The sequence below is a fragment of the Apteryx rowi genome, unplaced genomic scaffold (genome assembly GCF_003343035.1).
Source record: "Apteryx rowi isolate R43461 unplaced genomic scaffold, aptRow1 scaffold_539, whole genome shotgun sequence".
Classification (NCBI taxonomy): Eukaryota; Metazoa; Chordata; class Aves; order Apterygiformes; family Apterygidae; genus Apteryx; species Apteryx rowi.
This window is the reverse complement of record NW_020450804.1, coordinates 18,068-41,814: the sequence shown is the minus strand read 5'-3', so window position 1 is coordinate 41,814 and position 23,747 is coordinate 18,068. Positions and strand designations below refer to the sequence as shown.

Below are 23,747 nucleotides of genomic sequence, written 5' to 3'. Positions count from 1 at the left end.
ATGCAAGCTCTCCCACCACATCTCAGTTATTCCAATGATGTCAGTTTTATGACTGCACACAGAGCTCAAGCTCTTCCTGCTTGGTGCCAGAGTGCATGTATTTGTGTACATTTGAGGCAAGTGTTCCTTCACCCTGTTTTATTGCTCCTGAAGTCTCTCTTTTCCTGTCACCATGCTTTTGACCCCTGTCCACTATTACCTTAATTAACTGTGGTTTGTAATCTCTCTCCTCTGCAGTTCTTAATTTAAAGCTAGTCAATATAAAGCAACAGAAATCTCAACAGCATCTTTAATTTTTTTCTATTGAGACACCTCATCTTAGGATGAGAGGTGCCTACTGGCTAATAAAGGCAGCCTAAATGATTAGCTTAGGCTAAATACCATTGTTTAGATGACTAACATTACACAAAATGAATCCCAATGACCAGGCAGCTCCTGAGAGCAAGGAATGCATTCTGGCCTTGATGAGTCAATTATACCTGCATGTTCTCAACTTATTGCTAAAGCTGAAGCACATGGTTCACACACTTTTAGTACAGTGAATATTAAGAGGACCAAATCTGAATGCAGTCTTCTTTATTAGAATGAATGAAAAAAAGTTGGTTTTACCAAGTCTGCTCAGAATCAATTTCTATCTGGTTTTGTAGATAAAAATTTGCCTAAATTTGTCTAGGTATTATTCAACAATAAACAGGAACCCTGCCTGGGAAAGAAAGGGTCAGTTAGAGGTAAATTTAAGAAATTGAAGGAAAGTATTAAATATGGAGAAACCTAAACAATAAGTTATGCAAAACATTTAAAGAACACAAAGTTTAAGATAAACAAGGCAGTTTGGGGCAGGGGGATTTCTTTAGTTTTGCATTTGTAGACCTGTAGAAAGGAAAAGAAATTTCAAAGAGAACAGAAAAGTTGAAAACAACTAGCTCCCTGGTGAAGGCATTTGCTTTTTGCCTTTAACAAGTATTTGCTTTTTGTCTTTGGCAAGCATTTGTCTGAAAGTGTCTAATATTCACATAAACATAAACATCCACGAAACCATGTGTGATGGAATCCATCACAGAAATCTGCCTAGCAAAGACCATTGTTTTTCATTTCAGCAATCTAGAAAAGTAAGGCAAAACTGGTGTGAGGGCAAGCCTCAGGGCTGATTGCAGAAGACTGACAAGGGTAACACAGAGCACTTATCTGTTCCACTGGTGCAAGAGCAAACACTGTGGCGATCATCAGACCTGACAGAGGCAAAAAATGAGATTTCACTAAGCTGCAGGCAGATTAGGTTGCTAGTAGATCAGGACACTGTACAAGCTGAAATTAAGCAAATAAAACTAAAGTGAGGAAAATGACTGGAAAGCAGAAGAGCTGAAGGCTAGTATACTTACTGCAGTGTATCATAATCAAAAGATAATTCAAATATATCTCTTTCTTCTTCTCCTCCAAGGCATAACATTGCAATTCAATGTGATGCAGACAGCACTACAAACTCCAGAACTACAAGGAGTACAATTTTCCAGTATAGCCAGATGACTATATCTGAGCTGGGAACTTTGCAAGCAACACGTTACATGAGCATGACAGTTTGGATCAGTGCTAGCCTAGCAGTCTCTGAATCTTTTGAAATTTTACTGTGATAGTCAGGACTGAATATAAAACTTTACAGTAAAAATATATATTTATATAATTTGTTCTAATCATTCTGAAACAGACTTTCTTCCCTTATACTTTCTTATTAGTGATTTTAATGGTGATGTAAATTGCTGTTTGACAGTCTTAGAAGATCTCTTGAAAAGACACACAGGCAGCTTCTTGATGATGCAGGGCAATACAAACAGGCAGAATCTCTTTATAAAAAATGAATCTGAGGAAATGGAAGAATACATCTTTCATTGATAAAGTTCCTGCCGCTGGATCCTGCAGTCCCAGACTGTTTGAAATTATCTCATATGGAGAATTACATTAGGTAAATGAAGGATACAGTAGACTAACCCTGTAATATGTGCAACCTCCACAGGCAGAAGGATCACAGAAGGGAAGTTTTCAAACTGGAGGCAGGACAAGATTCAGAGGATTCAGCTCAAAGTAGGGGAAAAGTGGGCCAAGTAAGATCTGGGGAAAAAATTCCTGATCACTTCTTAGTGAGCGCAAACAAGGCTTATTGCGCCCTGTGCTTGAAGGCAAGAGGAATTGTGGGGGAATATGGTTCTAAATTCAATAGTTTTGCCTTACATAGAAGCAAGCTGGACTCTTGCTTCTGTAGGAGGCTGTGGTTTCAACAATCACCATGCAAAGCACCACTCCTGATAGCTGCAAAGCCATACCCTTGTGTTTCCTCACACACACACTCTGAGCAATGTATTTTTCTAAATACTCTTGCTTACTACTTATTAGGAAGAGGAACTGCATCCTAGGATATGGATCTCAGATGGCATAACAGCTTCCCCCAATCCATGAGACCTGTTTGTTATGTCTGGCAAGTTGCACTTGATCACACAGAATCTGTTCCTCCCATGGTTAGGGGCATGGATTATTAAAGGAGATTTAGCCTGCTCATTAGGACCCCCTAATGCTATATATCCTCTGGTGTCTCATGGCACAGTTTCAGTTTCTTGTGGCAGCATTGGGGATGCAAAACATGTCAAAACAAACCTCCACTGTGTCCATATGCTGTAAACAAAGACACGGAAAAGACAGACCCTGCTCATGCCACATTGCTAACTGCACATCTACAGAATGACTAGAACACAGTCTGCAGGAGAAAAACCAACATCTGCCTGTTTCTCATCATCCCCAAAACTGCCAGCTCAGTGTCCACATATAGGATGAACCTTAAAAAAAGTTCTATAAGTGAAATGTCCTCTGCAATGCTATTTAATTCTGTTCAGTAATCSTCCTCCCTTTAGCACATGTGTAATTTGCAGAATGAAGTAGAGGAATTCACCTCCCACATTCCTCTCTCAGAGCAGTGCAGAGCAAATATAAGCATTTCTTTTGTGCATCTGTTTAAGAGTGTCTGGACACATTCCTTTTCTTCCACCTACACCATACCCTTCTGAAATGGGCTGAACTCCCATTTATTGCAGTAGAAAAAGTACTTGGAGTTACTGCCTGAAAAGCATGCAGAAGTCTACCACTCTACCGATTAGGGCTCACTCCTGGTGACAGGACTTTGAATTCCTTTCAGAGGATTCAAAGACAAGGGAACAGAAAACAGAATTTCCATTTCTTGAGTGAATTATTGAATGAGAAGCTAAGGAGAAAATATCATCATCTGCAGGTCCTGAGAGAAAGGACTGACCTCTATGCAGCCTTTGAAGTACAGACCTGTAGCATTCTCTGCTCCAGAAAATGATTCAGACGTGAATCCTGCGAAGAAAGAAGCCCATCTCTACAGCCCCAGAGGAAGGTTTTTAATTCCCTGCAAAATGACAGGATTTATGATACACTGGAATCTTAGTGTTGTTTCTTGGCTACCTTTGCTAATTCCTTGGTCCGTGCACTGTCATTTCTGAATCTGATTTTCAGAATTCATCCAAAAAAGATTTACCCACAACTCCATCCATATGTAAGGTGGAAGAACGATTTAATTCCCCATCTCTTTGATCTAGGGGCAAGGAACCTAAACCCTTTAACAGATCTAGCTTTACAAGGGCATATTAAAGCTTCCTCTACCATCAAAGCCATTGCAAAGAGCTCTGGAGACTAAGCCGAATGGACACTACAGTAACATTTCTAGTGAATTTATCTCCTACTTACAGCATTCCTCTATTTGTTTTAACCATATATACAATTTTTCTTTTGACATTTAAAGAAAGAGTTGTCTCAAGTCCTCTTTAACTGTATTGACTGCTGTTAAAGTCTAGAGATATGTGTGCTTAGAAGTTCCCATGCATTCATTCCACCAGTGAATACTAACACAGTATGTTACTGACACAGGCCACAACACACTTTCCAAAACCATATGGAAAACTTAAGGTCTGAAATAAAATATCAAAAGCTACAGCTATAATGTTCAGACAGAAGGGGCAGAGAAGGGAGAGAATTTGAAAGCATCACTAATGTCTTAGGGTCCTGGAATAGCTGGGATTTGTTAAATTAAAAATCCTTGAAATTCTAGAAAGCATATTACATGTTCTGTTCTACACTTCATTTTTCTGTCTCCAATTAACAAGATCCTGCAGATCATCCTTTATGATGACCTGTTTCTTCTTGTTCTTGGAAATTCTTCATTCCCTGGGTCATCTACTATTTCACTAGTTTATACTTTGTTCTCCTCTGGGTTATGAATTAATGTATTAAAAACAATTGGTCCCAAGGCCATTCCTAAAAAAGTCCCACTGACAACTTCTCTATCCTGATAAATATCCTTATAATATTATTGGTTGTAGTCTTCCCTTTGCTCAGCTCCTGACCACCCACRCTCATGCTATTATCTCTGTTCCATTCAGTTTCTACAGAGAAACCAATCTATTTAAAGTAAAGTATGTAAGTCCACTCTATTAGTTTTAAGAAATCAGCATAAAAAAATGTTATTACTCTCTCCGGCATCATCTTCATTTGATAAAAATAGGTTGTAATTTATCTTTCTGACCCTTTGCCTCCCAGTTTATTCTTTCCTTCAAGACTTTGCTGTTCCTCAATTCATAAAATGCTACAGTTGTCACATATGTGCAGCATATGGTGACCTCTGACTGTTCTCAGACATCTTAACATATATTTAACTCAAGTTAAAGAAGATCATACCCTCTGCTTTAAGGTAATAGTTTAGGTTTCAGAATGTTCCAGTAATCTGTAGGTAGGTCTTGGAAATGCCTTGGAAAATAACTGAATTTTTCTGGGACTTGGAATTAAACTTATGATCTCAGTTTTAGGTTATTTGGTGCCAGTCCTAAACCACAAGATTTGAAGAGAGGAAATGTCTAGTTGATATGTTCTGCATTCCTAACAAAGTTTTGACACAGGTCAGTAGCTCAAACTATTCCACTGATCTGCAGCAAGCTGGATTTTGTCAGCCTCAATTTGGAACTCTTTCTCAAGTTACTATTAGAAAGTGATTAGAAAGTAATTTTCAGGTACACTGTCAGTCTAGTGCCAGTCACTGAGAACCAGCAAGCTCAGAATATGCCAGAGGCAAATAAAAATTAAGAAAATGGGTGGAAATGAGGAATGCCATTAAAATTACTAGGTCACATCTCTCAAAGGCATGTTCTCATTCAGATAAAAGGCATTACATTTAACTATGTAGGCTGCTTCTCACCTAAAAAATGACCCTTACTTTGTAGCTGAGTGTGCACAGACACTTCCTAGGATAAGGTTCTGTCTCTCTACCTTCTCCCCGATCCTCTCTCATAATCCTGTGACTTCCCCATCATCTCATGACCTCTCAATATTTAATAGGACCCCAAACAATCATGGTACATCTGCTACTTCAGCAGTGGACAAAATCTATTGAATTCCTACTGTAACCCTGATAACTTCCCCTTATTTCATTTCCAGCTTATTGTCACTATTTTCTCAAATAACAAAGGAAATTCACCACAAAAACACTCTTTCCTCACAAGCAAAGATGCCTAGATCTGCTTCATACCCCACCCTTGGATGTGAACAAACTTCTCAAAACCAAGACATACAAAGTTTTCATATTGTCTTTCACACTACCACCATACAAAACCTTCACTCTGGCCTTTGAGTGATGTCCAATAAGCCTCCATGAAAGTTAACTTCCCACTTTTCCAGAGAACATAAGGACAGCAGAGAAAGCTATGGAATACACTGTAGTGGAAAACTGTCATCCTTTTGATTTAGTCACAATATGAGTTAACTCACACCCCACAAACCTGTATTAACCAAAGTGCAATATCACATATGATCCTGCTTTCCCCCACACTCCTGGTAATATTGCCACATTTCTAGCAGTCTGTAGCCATGCAGTTGGAGTAGCCCTGAACATAGAAGATTAGCTTCATACAGATCATTCACTACACAGTGGAGTGACTACTAAGATCAGGTGCAACAGAGAGGGCAGGAGCTAGGGGCTGTGCATGGGGAGAAGAGGACTGCTCCTTTCATCAGCCGTCTTTGGTTAGAGGGGAGTAAACAAAGCACAAACCTGCACCAGAAGCCAAACTACATGCAGCTCAATTTGCCTATTTCAGACAAATGAACAAAGACTGGCCAGATGTTAATAACTTCCATCCTTATTCCTCTGGGAGACTGCTTGCCTGAGCCATATGGTACAGAGTAATACACATCACCAGTTCACTCGAGATCTCCAGCAGAGAAAATCAGAGGATGAATGGTGTTGTATGAATGACAGCACAGATACATGCTTTGTGCAGGACTGAGAATATGTGAAATGGTATTAGAGTAGTGTTAATCCTCTTCTAGGACCCTTCATTGCTTCTTTATGAAGTAGATTAATATCATGAAGAGAAGGGAGCATTGTGACTATGCAACACTATCAAAGTCATTTCTAGATCTGAAGTCCAAGAGGGATGACTGTGTTGTCTTTTCTTAAACCTTTTTCTTAGGGAAAAGGTGTGTCTGACTCTGCAAAGGTTCTGCTCTCCTCAGATGGCACAAGAGATCCGGCAACCTGATGAAGCTCAATCCTGAATCATCAGAAAACCATCTAAAAGCAAGAATGAAGACAGAGGTACAATGCTATAGATTTAGGTTGGACACAACCAGCCTGTACAGATATAATCACAGTTCTTAGGAAAAGATTAGTTTGTTTGTTGTTGTTTTTTTAAATTTCCCTGGTAAATTAATGTATCCATGAGCAGACAATAGCACTAAATAAAACATGCATACACAAGTTAAAATGACTCTTATATCCTAAGCTAATTTTCCTAGGTTTAATCATTCAAAATGAGAGAGAGAGGAGAATGATATGTTTTTTTTAAATCCAACTTAAGTACTGGCCCCAATCCTGCACATGCTTAATGTCAAGAAATTTAACAACTGTATTATTGTCTGGGATCCAGAGATTGCAGATTACCTGTCAAAGGGAATGGATTCTCTCAGATTTACATACCCTTCCAGGATGGTTCCACTATTTGAAATTTCATGACTTTTCCAGGATTTTATTTTTAATCTGTTAGCAATCAAGAGCCTGAATTTTTATAAATTGTAACAGAAATAGTTATTTCAGTGAAGCGAGTTTATTCTCCTGATTTGGACAATATTGCATTTTCCTACTACTCATCTGTGACAACTGTGCCCACTTTTTAAATTTATCACTGCACCACTGATTTTAATTTGAAAATATCCTGCAATTGCCTGATGAATGGAAGAAAAATAGATTCTCAATCAAAAATACTCTGTGTGTGTGTGTGTGTGTGTGTGTGGCAAGGAGAGGGGAAGGGGTAATGCTTTCAAATTAAATCACTGTTTAAAATCATATTTCATCCTTGTATTATCATTTTTGAAAAAACAAGCACCAAAGGATAGCAAAACCCAAAACAAAACTAGGACAATGCTGTAGGATAAGCAATAAAACTTCAATGTGCAATTCTAACATCTGTTACAACAAGCATTGTCTTGGAACATTTCGGCATTTCAGTATAACCTAATTGGGATTTATTTTGTCTGAGCCTGAATTAGTCTTCATTTCAGATGTAGTGATGATCTTTATTTTGGACCCATTGGGAAACTCTTAACTATATGGAATTTCTCAGCCACAAGTTATTAGAGGTTTTCAGGCTTAGGTGATTCTATCCTTTTTTCTTGTGTTGTAAATGCCAGACTAATACATATGCATAATATAAGGTTTAAACATGAAGGAATGGTGAGCAGTTCTCTAAAAATATCTTAAGCTTGATTTGTTTTTGTTGAAGACACCCAAGTTTGACAATGACTTGTTTAGTTCCTGGGAATCCTGGGGCCTCTTATGCTTATATTTGAATGTGACTCTTCAGTGCAAGATAATACAACTATATTACCATAAAATTAGAATACCATTGTACAGCTTCAATTCTTTGCCAAGTGATGTTCTAACTTCTTTTCTCCTTTTTTTCCAGAAACTTTAGAGGTTTATTAGCAAATAGAAAAAAGGGGGGAAATTATTGGATAAAATACTATTGCCTTAAGAAAAAAAGACTAAATTTCCTACTATGACACTTGCATAAAAGATCAAAAAGACATTTACACATGTTCTTCAGAAAATTCCAGAAAGTGACCACCTGTATTTTATATGCCTAAATACCCACCTTTCAGATTCTGAACTTTATTACTGAAATTAACATCTTGATCATTTCCTTTTAAAATGATTGCACTGATTCCCTTAAATGACTTAGAAACAAACCAGTGAAGACACAATTTCTCATTTATATGAATGGCATCCAAACGGTATTAGAAGCCTCTTTCATAGGCTATCTTTCCATGAAGATGTTAATGTATCAGCTTGAATTATTATTATTATTATTATATATTATATATTATTATTATTGAAAGCATAATTACAAAACAGAATTCATTCTTCTTCACAAGCTCAGGAGACCTTAGCAAGTTGTTCCTAAGATTTTGCCCTCAAAATTAGCCAAGAATCAGGAATGGAGTGATATGAGGGAAGATCTCAGATACATCTGTGCCTGCACCTCTGCCTAGCAGCATGATTTAGAAACAACAAATAGGATAAAATCTCCATATTGCTGTTTATGGAACTCACTGGAACTGTTTTTGAGAAAAGAGTATTGGACCTTTTCGAGATCAGGAACCTAAAGCACCTTGCAAAGGAAAAAAAGGCATGCAAACAAAAACTCATTTCTTCATAGTGTATATAGTTGGATTAAATATGGAGCTTGTTTCACTAGCATTTTTTCAGCAGTAATTCACAAGTTTTGGAAATTTTGGTGAAATTTTTTTTTTTTAACCAGTGAAATAAAAGTCAAGAAATCTCTTTGTTTGATACAATATATATTTCAACTAATGCTTGAAGAATTTCTAAGGCCAGATCAAGGCATCTCAAGCATCCTCCAAACACAAGAAGAAGAGACTACATTAATAATGCTTCAGTAATAATGAATAAAATGACAACTTTTACCTCAAAAACTTCAGGATATTTGTATTCCAAAGAAGTTCTAACAACTTATATCCAGTTTGCTATATAAATATCAGTGAATATTCTGTCAGAAACCTGAGTGGGCAGCAGCTTCTTATTTATCTTGTTCTGATTATTGTAGTCTGTGTTAGGGGGAGATGGGTCCTTCCCTGAAAGCATCCGAGCACATGGAGTTGGGAGAAATTTCTGGGTGGAACCGTGAAAGGAAACACATGGCAAGCAGATATCTTGTAGTTTTCTTTGTAGACAAAAATCTGAACCAGTAAAAGAGATCTGAAAGGCTTTTGTAGAAAGAAAGAATTAAAGCACAAAAGAAAAAAAAGTATGAATAGAAGAGGAAGACATGGCAGCTTGAAAAAATAAGAAACATTGGGGAGAGAAAGTTTGGAGAAGTTCTAATGGTTAAACACTGACATTTATAATGTCTCAGTTTTCCTGCTCTCACTCTCTTCCTTCAATGCCTTTTCTCCATATTTTTCTTTGACCGCCTTCTGTGTCTCATCTCTCTTATATTTTGTTTGCTTTTCTACTTTCTCCTACTCTTGATGCTGAAGGCACAGGGACCCTTCTAGGATGAAATCATGGAGTACTGTCTGGAACTTCCAGTTTCAACATTGCTGGTGTCTGGTGAATTTGACGCTTCCATGTTTCTTGGAGAAAAAGGTTTTCTCTTGCTGCCCTAAAACCTCTTGGCAACTGTGATGGAGACTAGAAGTGTCTGCTCATCTGCCTTTCCCCATAAGCCAAGCCTGAGAAGTCAAACAGTGCAATCAAACCTTGAAAACTGCAGTTTATACATACTGCCATTTATACAGAAAAAAAATGGTGTCTCAAGCTCGGTTCGTGGTTAAAATTTGAAAGATCACCTGATATCTCTTTTCCCTGCCTAATCCCTCTCAACCCCTCAGTAAGTCTCTCACAGTAACTACTTTTTCAACAGATTCTTATCAGAACTGACCACTTACTCAGATCCTAGTTTACAGACTCTGTAGGGAGTGAGCAAGTGTACAATAACTTTATTTATAGGTGTTAAATGCTTTCAGTTTAGGTAAAACGGACCTGAAGACCCACTGATCCTTGAAGCAGATGTCACTGCACAAAATGCAGAACAACCTTTAGAAATCTTAAGAATGTTAATTTTGTCCACTTACAAGGGATTTTTGTTTTGAGTTTTTGGCACTAAGGTACTTTAGGTCATTAAGGTCAGCGATGATGGTGACACAGTCACAAGAAGAAATCTTCTTTTATTTTTCATATTGTTAATTTATTTCATTAGCTTACTGAGCACTCCTCATTTCTTTCCTCTTTTTGAAATGCCACCTACACTGATTAAATTGCATTAGGAGTTCTCAGTATTTCCAGGAAGAAGCAGAAAAATTGTATAAAGAGATGACTATTAAGAAGTACAGAAAAACAAAGAGTCACTTGAGAAAATCAGAATTTAACTTTTTTTAATAACAATCCCAAACATGATACTCAGTGGGAGGAAAATATATATTAAAATAAAAAAATTTGGTAATACCATAAATACCCTAGCAAATAGGAAGATAAAATTCATTTTTGCTGCGCTTTAACATGACAAAGGGCCAAAAGAAGTAATTGATGAATTTCTAGAAATGTCCTCTCACAAAGCAAGGAAGCAAGAGTCCGTCTTAGCGTAACCACTGCAATCAAGTGCCAACTTTCAGTTTGAAACATGCTATGAACCAAAAAATGTATATCAGTAAAATGGGCAATATGCATGAAAAAAGAGCAAAATACTTAAGGAAGTTAGCAAGATAAACTGGAATTACTGACTAACAAATACAGCAGTATCGGAAAACCAGTACATAAGAACATTTCTAACTGTTTTTGCAGCTGTATTCTGAAGCCTGTACAGCTTCTCCAGTACTGTAGCTCCTAACACTTTTGAGTTACTGATAGATAAGTCCTTCTCATGACTCCTAACACCAAACATGAAATAGAGCAAACACAGACCACAGGAATATYGCTCCAGCCTTCGCCTAATTCAAAATATGATCTCTAATAGGTAGTGCTAGACAGCAGCCAAATTGGAAGCACCAAATGCTGCAAAATTTCCAGTCACCTGGAAGCTCACCTGAGAACTGGAACCAGGACACAGGCAAGACTTTTCTCAGAATTGTGTGTGCAACAGCTTTATTTCCTCAGGGGTGATAAACGTTAAAGCTAGCCTTGCCCTGAACAGGGGGTTGGACCAGGCAACCTCCTGAGGTCCCTTCAAACCTAAATTTTTCTATGATTCTATGCCATAGCAAACACTTAAAGCCAAAAACCCTGAAAATATTTTGTAACCTCATTTATAAACCTTTGCAATAGAATTACTAACTTTTGAAACAGAAACTTCTCCCAGTGGATGAGAACAGGGCAGCAATCTAAAAAATCTAGGACACAGAAGCACGATGGGTATGAACTTGCCCTAGTTAAGTAACAGAATTGATGAACCTTGTTTAATACTCTTATACCAAGTGTACTTACACAACTTAGATATTATTCCAGTGGAAGAGGCACTTGCGGTTGTGCAAACAGACATGAAGAACTTACAGAGAACACTGAGAGTCTTTGTTGTTGACAACCATAAAACTCGAGTCACTTGAAGAGACATGGCCCTTAGGATCTGACCAATGGAGCCTCATGTCATGCCAGTGGTATGAGATATACAGACATTGCCTATGTACTTCAAGAACTGAGAACATGCTGCATAAAATTCTCCTTTCTCTCTGCTTATCTCTTGTCTAACTATCTGACCTGGTAAATAAGAAAGATGAAACACTTGTTTATATGAAAGAGGAGTTTTTCCACTAAGTAAAAAGAATTGAGGGTGATAAAGCAAGGTCTCTGCAGGAAGGATTTCCAAAGGAAACAGTTGTAACAGAAGAAAGAGATGCTCTGTAATTTTGACCTCCAGAGATAAGTTAGAGTTAGACTGAAAAATCTAAGCATTTGAGACAACTCCCTCATTACAAAAGAAGATAAGACAACAAACAGCTTTATGACTTTCAGAGTCAGTTGACAGCGTGTGGACAAGTTAGGCGAACTTCATTCTTCATGATATAAGATCATAGTAAAAATCGCAAAGAGAGAGGAGACAGTGATCAAACTAAAGAAAAATAGAGTGATTGGGAAATAACATCAGCCACAGAACCTGGAGCTAGATAGCTGCTGATGAGAGGCAATTCGAGTTCCTGATGACTAAACTAAAGGGATGTGAAGTCTTCTCTTTCCTACATAACAGGAACAAGGAGGCAATCTCTGTCCCTCCATGTGTTTAGGTGGAAGGGCAACTGGAGGAAATTCAGACAGATATGCAGTGTTCTAGATAAAAGAAGAAAACAAGATTTGTCAAACTGATACACTCTTTCCCAGAAATAAAAAAAATAAGGAGAGAGCAGGAAGTTACATACTGCTGAACAAATTGCTGCTGAAAGTAAAACCTCCTGAGTTAGTACATAGGCCCTGTCAAAGACCCTATTAATTTCTGCTTGTTTTATATGAGAGTAAACAGAAATGCTATTCAGTTATTTCCTGCCTCATGACWTTTAATACGTTTTTCAGCATAGAAAAGAAGAATCACAGCCTTTGGGGGATTTTACACCAAAGATATAAGTTTAAGATGTTATTCAACTAAGTATTTTGTCACTTTCAAAAAAAGTTAGGAAAATAAATATAGTTTAGACTATACTTAGAAGGCCATTTTTGCCTGATGTTCCTTTAGAGGAAAGAGTGATGTTTCACAGTGCACATACAGACCTATGCCAGGGTCCGAAAGGAACTAATAGGCCCCAAGGGCCCTCAAGCCTCCATCCACACCCTCTGCCTCTGTGCCCAGGAGCTCTTTTTAAGCTCAGCCCAGGGCCTCCAGTCCCTGCCTGAGCTATGTTGGTGGAGTTCTGGTCTCCAGCTCAGCCACAGCTGTTCCCCTGCCTGGACATGGACCTGGTGGATCTGGATCCCAACCTGCAGACTGATTTCTGCGCTTGACCTTGGACCTCTCTTGTCACCACGGACCTGCCTGGCAATCACTCGACCTGGCCCCGACCTACAGACTGACTTCCCAGCTTGACCTTGGACCTGCCTCATCACCATGAACTTACCTAACGATCTAGACTCCTGGTTGAAGCTGGACATGATGTCTGGGTCTGCCCTGCTCACCTCGCCCAGGTACAGCGGGACTGAACCCTGGGTGGCACAGCTCCTACCCTGCCCTTGGCTCCCAAATCCCCAGCCCTTTGGAAGCAGCTGGCCCTTGCTGCTCCCTGACAACCTGTTGTAATTTCATTATCTGCACTGGAACATGAAGGAAACTGCATGAAGCTGAAAAAGGAAGGGTTAAGCCCTAATCATTTCAAAGACTGGGGGCTCGACATGCTCTCAAAGTTACCTGAATTCAAGTGAAGAGTTAATTGGATCTTTCATTACCTGAAGGCTTTAATAAATCATACTGCAACTGAGGTTGCAGTCTGACACAGAAGGGTGTCACTTCTCTTTCAAGAAGAATGGAAAGACTTTGAATTCATGTACAGTGTTCTAGTGTACCCTAGAAAGCTGCAGTTTTAACATTTGTTAAGTGATCAAGATAAACATGACTAGCTGAAGTAGAATGATTGCAATCTGTGACTTACCTTGTAGAAAGCTTTTAATATGCGTAATTGATAAAACTGATTTAAAATATTTTCTTTGTGAACAGAGGACGAAAGGGAGAGGAATTGGACATGTCATGGAGTCAGAATAAAAACAAGAAAAAGCCTTGGCATGTCTCCTAGCTCATTCCTCTGTCCCAGAGGAAGACTGAGAATATCTATATCATGATTGTTTAGGCTTTTCTTGAAGAACCTTCATGATGGAGGTTCAGCAACCTACCCAGTCTATCCCAGTGTTCTGTTTTTCTTACTACCAAAAAGAAATTCCTGATGTGTAACCTGAATTTTCCTTGCTGCAGTTTGTCTGTTATTTTTGTATGATGCATCATAAGCATGGAAAACTCCTTATTCCCTTTCTCTCTGAAGCTACTTCTATGTATTTGAAAACTGTTACCATATTTTCTTTTAGACACCTCACTGAGCTAATCCAGTTCTTCCAGTCTTTCTCATAAGATACGTTTCTAGATTTTCGTAACTTTTTCATAGACTTCCCTCATCTATATCCTTCTTGAAGTCCGAACTAGACATGGTGTTCTAACTTGCACCTAACTAGCACTAAGCCGAGATGACAGTTTACTTTGTCTGAAGTGGGGAAATGAGAGCTATTTTCAACACGAGATGGGGAAATAGGAGCTATTTGCTTCTTTCCTACTTTTTATAGTAGCCTGGAATTCTTAGCTCTCACCCAGTTTATGATCCATTGTATTGCTTCCTGTATCTTTCTCCAGAGATCTACTGTCTAGATAGTCATTATTCATTAATAGAGCTGATTATCTAAGTCTAGTATTTTGCACTTATTCATTTATATACTATTTATTTTAAAACCTCTCTCTACTTATCAAGATCATTTTGAAACCTAATCCTGCTCTATGCAAAGTGCTTGCAGCTTTTTCCAAGTAGGCATCATCTGCAGATTTAATAAACACTTTCTCTGTCTTGTTATCTAGATTGCTTATGACCACACAGAGTAGTACCAGAAGCAGAAAACCACTTGATAGAACCCCATCTTTCTCATTTGACAATGAACCACCAATAACCACTTCTTGAAATTATTATTAACACTGGTGGCAAGCATATTGGTTAGAGGCTGATCTTACAGAATCTTTCTCAAGATCAGTTTCCCTAGTTTTCTTTTGGAATGTCTTTGATATTTTTATAAGTCATAAAACATTGCATTCATCCTTACCCTATCTCCTAGAGACCTGTTATCTTGTCATAGAAGGAAATTATATTGCTTTACCTGATTTGTTCTTGACAAATCCATTTTGGCCTTTGTTTAGCATGTTGTTATCTTCAGGATGATGCCAAACAGATAATCCATTCAAGCATCTTTCCAGGAATTGAATTTAGGTGACTGCTCCCTAATTCCCTAGGTCTTCGTTTTCTTTTTTGGAAAGACAGACACAGAGACTTCTTCCCTCCCCCTGCAATATCCTACTTGTTATCCTTGAATTCTCAGTCTGTAAGTGAAGATTCTTAGATTTCTTAAGTACTCCATAGTGAATAAATAGTGCCAGAGAATTTGAAAATATCTAACTCATCTAAGCAGACTCTAACCTGTTCTTACCCCTCTTCACTAATGTTAATTATGTTAGTCTTCAGATTAGTCAGCCTTTTTTAATGAATGCTGAGGAAGGAGAAAAATAACAACCATGAAACAGTATTTTTTTCACTGGCATCCTATATTAGTTCTGCCTCCCTGTCACTTAACGGACCAACTCCTTCCTTTGTCTTCCTCTGAGTAATTACTTATAGGATGTTTTCTCTTTACTCCTATGTTGTTAACAGCATGTTTAAGACACTTGTTCCATACTTTCTATCAATTTCTGTGACGAAAATGTTGCTCAAGATGAAACACAGAGCTTTGGAGGGTACACAATAATTGCTTTTATCAGTCCTGGAGGCTGCAGTCATTTCTACCTCAGTAAGCTCCTCCACCATACAACTTTTCAGCCATAGACTTAGCAGATTTTGTCTCAATAAAGAAATGTTCAGACTGATGCCTACAATAAATAATAAAAACATGAAAGAAAGATAAAGATGAAATTAGATTTAATTTCTCATCTTAACCAATGACAGGACACAAGCCACCTTCAAAATCWTACACTTCTGCAAGTGAAAAGTGTAAAGGATCCCTTGCTACAAAAAAAGTGATTTTTGTAACCTTTGTACTTAGATGCAATTATCTTGGTGTAAAAATACAGTCAAGGCAAAGCATTAGTAGTTTTTACCATAGCTAGTCAAATAAGGGAATTAAGTTTACTGAATGCAACAAATGTGACCTAGTAAGACAAAACCAAGCAGAACTGAAACAGTGGGTCTGTTTCTTTTTACTGAATTGCTATTAATGGAGGAACTGGCTCCTTGGAAGTCTGATTTAGAAGCTCCCTTTTTATACTGGAAATTATTCAAGTCTTACCTCAGAGAATCTTTGTACATCCTGGGTTAAAGTTCCTACTCTCTTCCACTGATAATATTTGAGTAACTTCAAAATTGCTGGATTCACTGCATTATCAGATGGCACTGTCCGGAAGAAATAAGGATATTTTTTCTTATCTGCCAACTCTGGGGTTGTAGCTGCAAATGAAAGCTGAAAAAAAAAACCAACAACAAAGAAGTGAAAGTCATCATGAGTCGTCTAGTAACCAGCTGAAGAAAAATTTTGTTCTTCTCAGTGCAACAAGGCAAAATCCACAAATTGTGGACATCTGGAGAATTTTCATCATCATACAATTTGGAAGTCCTACTAGAATGATTTACTCCCAGAAAGAAAAGACTGCAATATTTTTAGAGGGATTCTTTAAATACCTTAGCTCTACAAACCACCCGCTACAAAGTTAAACCAGGGAATCATTAAAATTTATGGTGTAAAATCCTCTGTTTGAGATCATCCCACTTACATATTGCCCAGGGCAAGAATCTCTACGGGAATAAATCCCTATGATGAATTCCCTGTCAACTTCCCTCTACACTGTCTTCATAAAAACTGAGAATAGATTCAAGAGGCTATTCTCAAAACTCTTATTTCTTTGAAGTGGGGGCTGAACAGTTGTAGCACCTCTTCAAGTAATCTTCAGGTAATAGAACAGCTTTAGGTGCCTTAAACAGAGGGAATGGTTATGGCAGCCAAGATCGGAGCTCAGAAGTTTACTTGGCTCCCAGTTTCCTTCACTGGAGCAGCCCCCAGTGGTCTGTGTTGTCAAAGGGGACCTGTGGCAAATTCTACACATGCGAAAACACCAAAACTGGTACATGGGTTAAGAGTGTTTGTAATGAAAGAAAAGACAAAACCCTTGAACACAATAAATCAGAAAACGTCATTGAATTCTTCTGTCTGAATTAAAGGTAGCATGTTTTTGTGAATGATTTTCAGGAAGTGTTATGCAGGGTGTGCCTGCATATTCACATTCCGAAAATGCTCCTATTCCTGAGATACTTTTGGTTATTTCCTGCAATATGTTTAAGGATGCCATGAATGTGCTTCTCAGCCTTTTGTCTGCCATACATGGTTACTGAGGGTTTTTTAGAGTACTGATTTAATGCAAATTGGTTTAAATGTAGAAAAAATAAGCTCCCTAATACAGTTATGTTAAATCCTTCAAAATTAATAAAGAGTCAAAAAGTGGAGGTGAATTCAAACTTATATAAGTGCATCCAACCATAATATTAAGTTTACACTTTTTTCAGTCAAATGTTCAGTATAATTGGGCAAGAAACCTTCTTTTGAATTTCACAATAGATAAGCCTAATTTAAAATAACAGATCTAAACATTTATTCATGTTTATAAAATCTGGATTTAGCCTGGCAGAGATAGGACTCATCCTATATCTGATTTTAGACCCCAAAAGAACATATTGCATTGTTATAACCTCCAAAGCCTGAATATAATTTACTTTCCTAACTATAGAACCTGAAATCCAAACAGCTGAAAATGTGCACAGCCAGCCAGCTTACAGTCTAGCATTCAGAAAGAAAAGATTTCTTTTCTTCACCAGTGAGCAACTAGAGAGGATTTTTAAGACTTTTTATTTTGCCCTGTAAGTCTAATGTAAAATCTTTTTAATATAGTGATGGCTTTTTTGTTAGGTTTTATGAAGCATGCACACTATGATATACTGTGATATTGTAGTCTTGATTTTCCAAAATAGTGTTAGTTGGCTCACTCTGCACTTCATAACACTTAATAATCTGCTGTGAGTTTGTGAAGAACCAATTTTAAGGGAAAAAGAATGAAGAGATGCCTAGTTATACCTATGAGGCAACTTTTCTGTCTAGTCCTCTAATGGTGAACATTGTGTATATACTGCATAATGAAAGTGGAAATAAGGACCTCCATCTATGACTGAAAAAGAGAGGAAATTTACTTTAGAAATCCAGCATGAAGAGGAATGCCTCTCGGCAGCTTGGCAGCTCACAGCCTGGTGGGGCAAAGGACTTGCTTTTCAAGTCATTATGGTTCTGTATTGAATACAATTTGATCCTTAAGAAAAAGAACTCCTCAAGACTTTTGCTGTAAATAAATGAAGGGCAAGGCTGAAGTCACAGTAGTGACAAGCAAAATATGCAAGGTTTACCTAACTAAGACTCACACACAGAACAATACATTTTCTGATCAAAAGTACAGAATGCCTTAGTAATGTGGAGCTACTCCACAGCTATGAGCTGGCTTTAGAGGGAAGATCTGTGATATAGGCAAGATGGTCCAGATTCATCCTTAGACATTTTAGTGACTTAAAAAAAAGGTGCCTAAATTAGGATCCTAATTGTTCTAATTCCCTTGAGAAACAATGATGGGAAACATACAATTCTAGAGTGATTCAAACATTCCAGCTCTTCACTGATTAAAACAAGATGAAGACTCATAACTTAGATGGCTCAGCCATGTAAAGTGAGGTGAGATGAATCCAGGTTTATGTGTAACAATACCAACACCTGAATTACAAAAAGTCAGTCCTTTTCATTTTCTTTGTGAAGGTAGGTTTTATTAAAATATAAAATGGGAAAGCTTCATGCTCAGAAAAACTTTAGAATGAAGGATATGTCCAGACGCCTTTCTTTCAAGCCCCACATAATCCATGGTTTGTCTCATTCTGCATCACTTTGTAATTTTAATAAGGCACTCATGAGATATGGATTAATAACCTGAAATAGTTATGCCAGTCCATTTTTTTTTCTTTCTCAGAAAAGGTAAGTTAAACCATCCCTACAAGTATTTGAGGCCATGCAATCAATTCAACCCAACAATCGCCAGTACATAATATTCAGCATTGAAAGAGACAGAGAGGTCAAAGGAAGAAGAAAAAAACACACACTGTTTTAAAAAGAAGCAATGAAAAGATCATGTTAATAAAAAAATACATTGACACACTGTAGACTTACTGAAAAAGTGTGTAATAGAGCATGAATATATGGCAATATCAGCAAAATATACATAATCACACAGAATCACAGAATCACAGAATGGCTGAGGTTGAAAGGGAAAAGGGAAAAGGGGTATACTGCTGTGTACAGACAGGAGTGTTATCTGTACTCTGGTGGGAGTGAAGGAGTATGTCATCTACTGCTAATATGTGTTGACAAAGCAGCAGAGTCTAAGAGCATGTTGTTTTTATGAGTACCAAAAGTAGGAGAGACCCACCATTTCTTTCCAGAGGTTATGCTCTGGAAGGAGGAAGCTCCAAGTGATGAGCAATGAAGCTACTGACTTAAAAAGCAGTATTTTCAGTTGGTGGCATATGACTAGTTGGCCTACTGCAATACAAAACTAGACCTTGATTATTAAATCCAATCCTCAGCAATTGCAAGGAAACGATGCAAGAAGAACAGTCCAGAAAATGTGTGCACTAATCACCAAAACCCAGAAAATAGTTCCTACACCCTTTATTAAACTGAAAACTTGCAGTAAAAAAAACCAGATGGATAGCTATGATGTACCACAAAAAGAAACCACAAAATGAGAAAGGCTGCCAATGTACTTGACCTACATAGAGGCAAGGAATTTATTCTGTGAAATTCCTAACGACCTTTGTTAGGAACTGCTGAATCCTGTAGCCAGGTAGAGGCGAGGCTGATGCAGCTGCATGTGGCAGGTCCAGCTCATAGCAAGGCTCAGCCCGTATTCCCAATAGACACACATACACACCTGCACACAATGCACAAACGCATGGCTATCCATACATGTGAACACAAATAATACAGCACTCAGATAAATGCAGGCAGCACCGATGGCCTTACCTTGTTCCACTCCCTCTGGCTGATCAGGATGAATGTCTGTCAGTGGGAAATAGGTACAAATATATACAATATGGTTCTTTCCAGTAGCTGGACTTAGACACTCAGTCTAACCAGCAACTGGCCTCTGGACCCCCTAGGCTCCCCAGTTGCTGCTACCTGGGCATATGAACCCCTAAGGCGACAGTCTGGCCACACTGCAACTGCTGATGCTCAGACCTGCACATACACATACACATACACACACACACACATACACACACACACACACACACACACACACACACACACACACACTGTGAATCCCTCCAGTCAACGTCCTTAGTTGCTCAGTCTAGCCAGCAGCTGGCCCTTGTATCCCCTCGTCTCCAGCTGCCTCACACACAGAGACACGCACATGCAAATGGGTCTCTCAGTCCACACACAAACCTTGTGGTAGCTGTGTTGGACCTCCTGGTCTCTCCAGCAGCCAACTCTCAGACCATCTGGTSTCTCCAGTACCCAGCCCAGACTTACAGCAGCTTTGATACCTGACTCTTAAGCCACTTATCCTGCTCACCAGCTAGTCTGACTTGATATTTGATAGCAATCACACGCTGACAAACACATCCACACAATATGCATACACTTTGGTCCCTCCAGTTGCTGGTCTCACAGACACATGGGCCCTACAACTTGTGGTCCTCGCTCCAGTTGCTTGCGCTTAGACCTCCATGCACACAAAATAGCTTTTTCACCCAGGAAAATGATTAGAAATGGAGTTTAATGAGAAAACAGGACAGACTGCACTGATCAGGCACAGTGCATGACCAGACAAGTGCACTGACCAGCAACGTGTTTACACATGACTGGCCGCTTTTATCCCCTCTCACCTCTATTTTCCCATGCTTGCTCCTCCCCAACCACCTTGATTCCTCTCTTTCCTCACCTCTGATCCTTACCCTAAACATCCTAAATAAGTCTTGAACCATCCCAATATGCTCTTCCCCCGCATACTGGGATGGTACAATACCCCTTACGGTAGTAAGGAGTTCCATACCCCAGTAGGCAGTAACCCCCTTCCATCTGAAAGGTGATCCAAGGAGCCTTTCCTATTGAATCACCTCACAGAATCACAGAATCACAGAATGGCTGAGGTTGGAAGGGACCTCTGGAGATCATCTAGTCCAACCCCCCTGATCAAGCAGGGTCACCTAGAGCAYGTTGCACAGGATCACGTCCAGGCAGGTTCTGAATATCTCCAGAGAAGGAGATTCCACAATCTCTCTGGGCAACCTATTCCAGTGCCCTGTCACCCTCACAGTAAAGAAGTTTTTCCTCATATTCAGATGGAACTTCCTGTGTTTCAGTTTGTGCCCGTTGCCTCGCGTCCTGTCGCTGGGCACCACCGAGAAGACTCTGGCCCCATCCTCTTGACACCCTCCCTTAAGATATTTGTATACATTGATAAGATCCCCACTCAGTCTTCTCTTCTCCAGGCTAAACAGGCCCAGCTCTCTCAGCCCTTCCTCATAAGAGAAATGCTCCAGTCCCCTAATCATCTTTGTRGCCCTTCGCTGGACTTGCTCCAGTAGTGCCACATCCCTCTTGTACTGGGGAGCCCAGAACTGGACACAGTACTCCAGATGTGGCCTCACCAGGGCTGAGTAGAGGGGAAGGATCACCTCCTTCGACCTGCTGTCAATGCTCCTCCTAATGCACCCCAGGATACCATTGGCCTTCTTGGCCACAAGAGTGCATTGCTGGCTCATGGTCAACTTGTTGTCCACCAGCACTCCCAGGTCCTTCTCTGCAGAGCTGCTTTCCAGCAGGTCAACCTCCAACCTGTACTGGTGACTGGCATTATTCCTCCCTAGGTGCAGAATCCTGCACTTGCCTTTGTTGAACTTCATGAGGTTCCTCTCCACCCAACTCTCCAGCCTGTCCAGGTCTCTCTGAATGGCAGCACAGCCCTCTGGGGTATCMGCCACTCCTCCCAGTTTTGTATCGTTGGCAAACTTGCTGAGGGTGCACTCTGTCCCTTCATCCAGGTCATTGATGAAGAAGTTGAACAAGACTGGACCCAGTACTGACCCCTGGGGGACACCGCTAGCTACAGGCCTCCAACTAGACTCTGTGCCGCTGATCGCAACCCTCTGAGCTCTGCCATTCAGCCAGTTCTCAAGCCACCTCACTGTCCACTCATCTAACCCACACTTCCTGAGCTTGTCTATGAGGATGTTATGGGAGACAGTGTCAAAAGCCTTGCTGAAGTCTAGGTAGACAACATCCACTGCTCTCCCCTCATCTCCCCAGCCAGTCATTCCATCAGAGAAGGCTATCAGATTGGTTAAGCATGATTTCCCCTTGGTGAAGCCATGCTGACTACTCCTGATCACCTTCTTTTCCTCCATGTGCTTGGAGATGGCCTCCAGCATGAGCTGCTCCATCACCTTTCCAGGGATGGAGGTGAGGCTGATTGGCCTGTAGTACCCTGGGTCCTCCTTCTTGCCCTTTTTGAAGACTGGGGTGACATTGGCTTTCTTCCACTCTTCAGGCACCTCTCCTGTTCTCCATGACTTTCAAAGATGATGAAGAGTGGCCTAGCAATAACATCCGCCAGCTCCCTCAGCACTCGTGGGTGCATCCCATCGGGGCCCATGGATTTGTGGGTGTCAGGTTTGCCTAAATGATCTCTAACCCGATCCTCCTCAACCAAGGGAAAGTCTTCCTTTCTCCAGACTTTCTCTCTTGCCTCCAGGGTCTGGGATTCCTGAGGGCTGGCCTGAGCAGCAAAGACTGAAGCAAAGAAGGCATTCAGTAACTCTGCCTTCTCTGCATCCTTTGTCACCAGGTCACCCACCCCATTCAGCAAAGGGCCCACATTTTTCCTAGTCTTCCTCTTGCTACTGATGTATTTGAAGAAGCCCTTCTTGTTGTCCTTGACATCCCTTGCCAGATTTAATTCCAAATGGGCCTTGGCCTTCCTCGTCGCAATAACAAAAGCTTTAAACTATCTGATAATTCAATATGTTCACAACGCTGGCCATCCATATGCGCATTGAGATGGCATGGTGCTTGCTAACTGAACATAAATCCTCTGTATTTGAGGGCTAATGTTCATTTGCTGGTGTTTCAAAACATGAGACCTATTGAAAGGCAAGCTTTTCCTAGTTTCTTCACTTCTTCATTCTACAGGACCAAAAGCCATGGAGATCTGATTCTGTTTATTGTTTTTGGAATTTATTTTTATAGCTTTTAGTTATTTAGTCAAAAATCTGGATGAATGGCAATCCTACTGCTCATATAACTTTTTGCAAACTGCAAAGATAGCATTTTTCACATTACTGCATTTTTACAGCATATTTACTCATGTATTGCTAAAACTTTTTTGTTACAGGTGTTACGAAGATGCCTCCCTACACAGAGGAAGACTGGGGCAGAAAAATCTCATAAGCAAGATTATAACTCATTGATAAATGTCTATGGGGTGKATGATGTCATTATTTCACAGGAAATTATTTTACACAAGCTGCTAAAGATGATGGCCAACAGGCAAACTTCAAGGAGGGATGAAAGACAGAAGAAAAGCTTTTTCAAATTGCTATAAAACATAGGACACACTGGAAATACACCAAGCCACTATACCACAATGGTGTGTGTGTGCATACACAGGCAGGCTCTGTGCATATGTGTATGCAGAAACAGAGAGAGAAAGAGCATATACAAGCTTAATGTATATCAGCTTGAATATCATCAGAAAAACTGAAGCTACTTCTCAGGTCAGCCTTGGCAAATCTTTGTTTAGGAAATCTGCATGTTA

The 23,747-nt window shown here is 39.5% G+C and overlaps 1 protein-coding gene across 1 annotated transcript in view; it reads right to left on the bottom strand.

The window, feature by feature from the left end:
• The window catches only part of GABBR2 (gamma-aminobutyric acid type B receptor subunit 2), a 286,480-nt gene extending 265,498 nt beyond the window's left edge, over nucleotides 1–20,982 (bottom strand). Inside the window, exons 1-2 of the mRNA XM_026081157.1 lie at nucleotides 20,887–20,982; nucleotides 16,133–16,303 (exon numbers count right to left, since the gene is read on the bottom strand). Of these exons, the coding sequence (XP_025936942.1) occupies nucleotides 16,133–16,303; nucleotides 20,887–20,982 (267 nt within the window). The remainder of the gene's footprint in view (nucleotides 1–16,132; nucleotides 16,304–20,886) is intronic.
• Nucleotides 20,983–23,747: the final 2,765 nt, after the last annotated feature.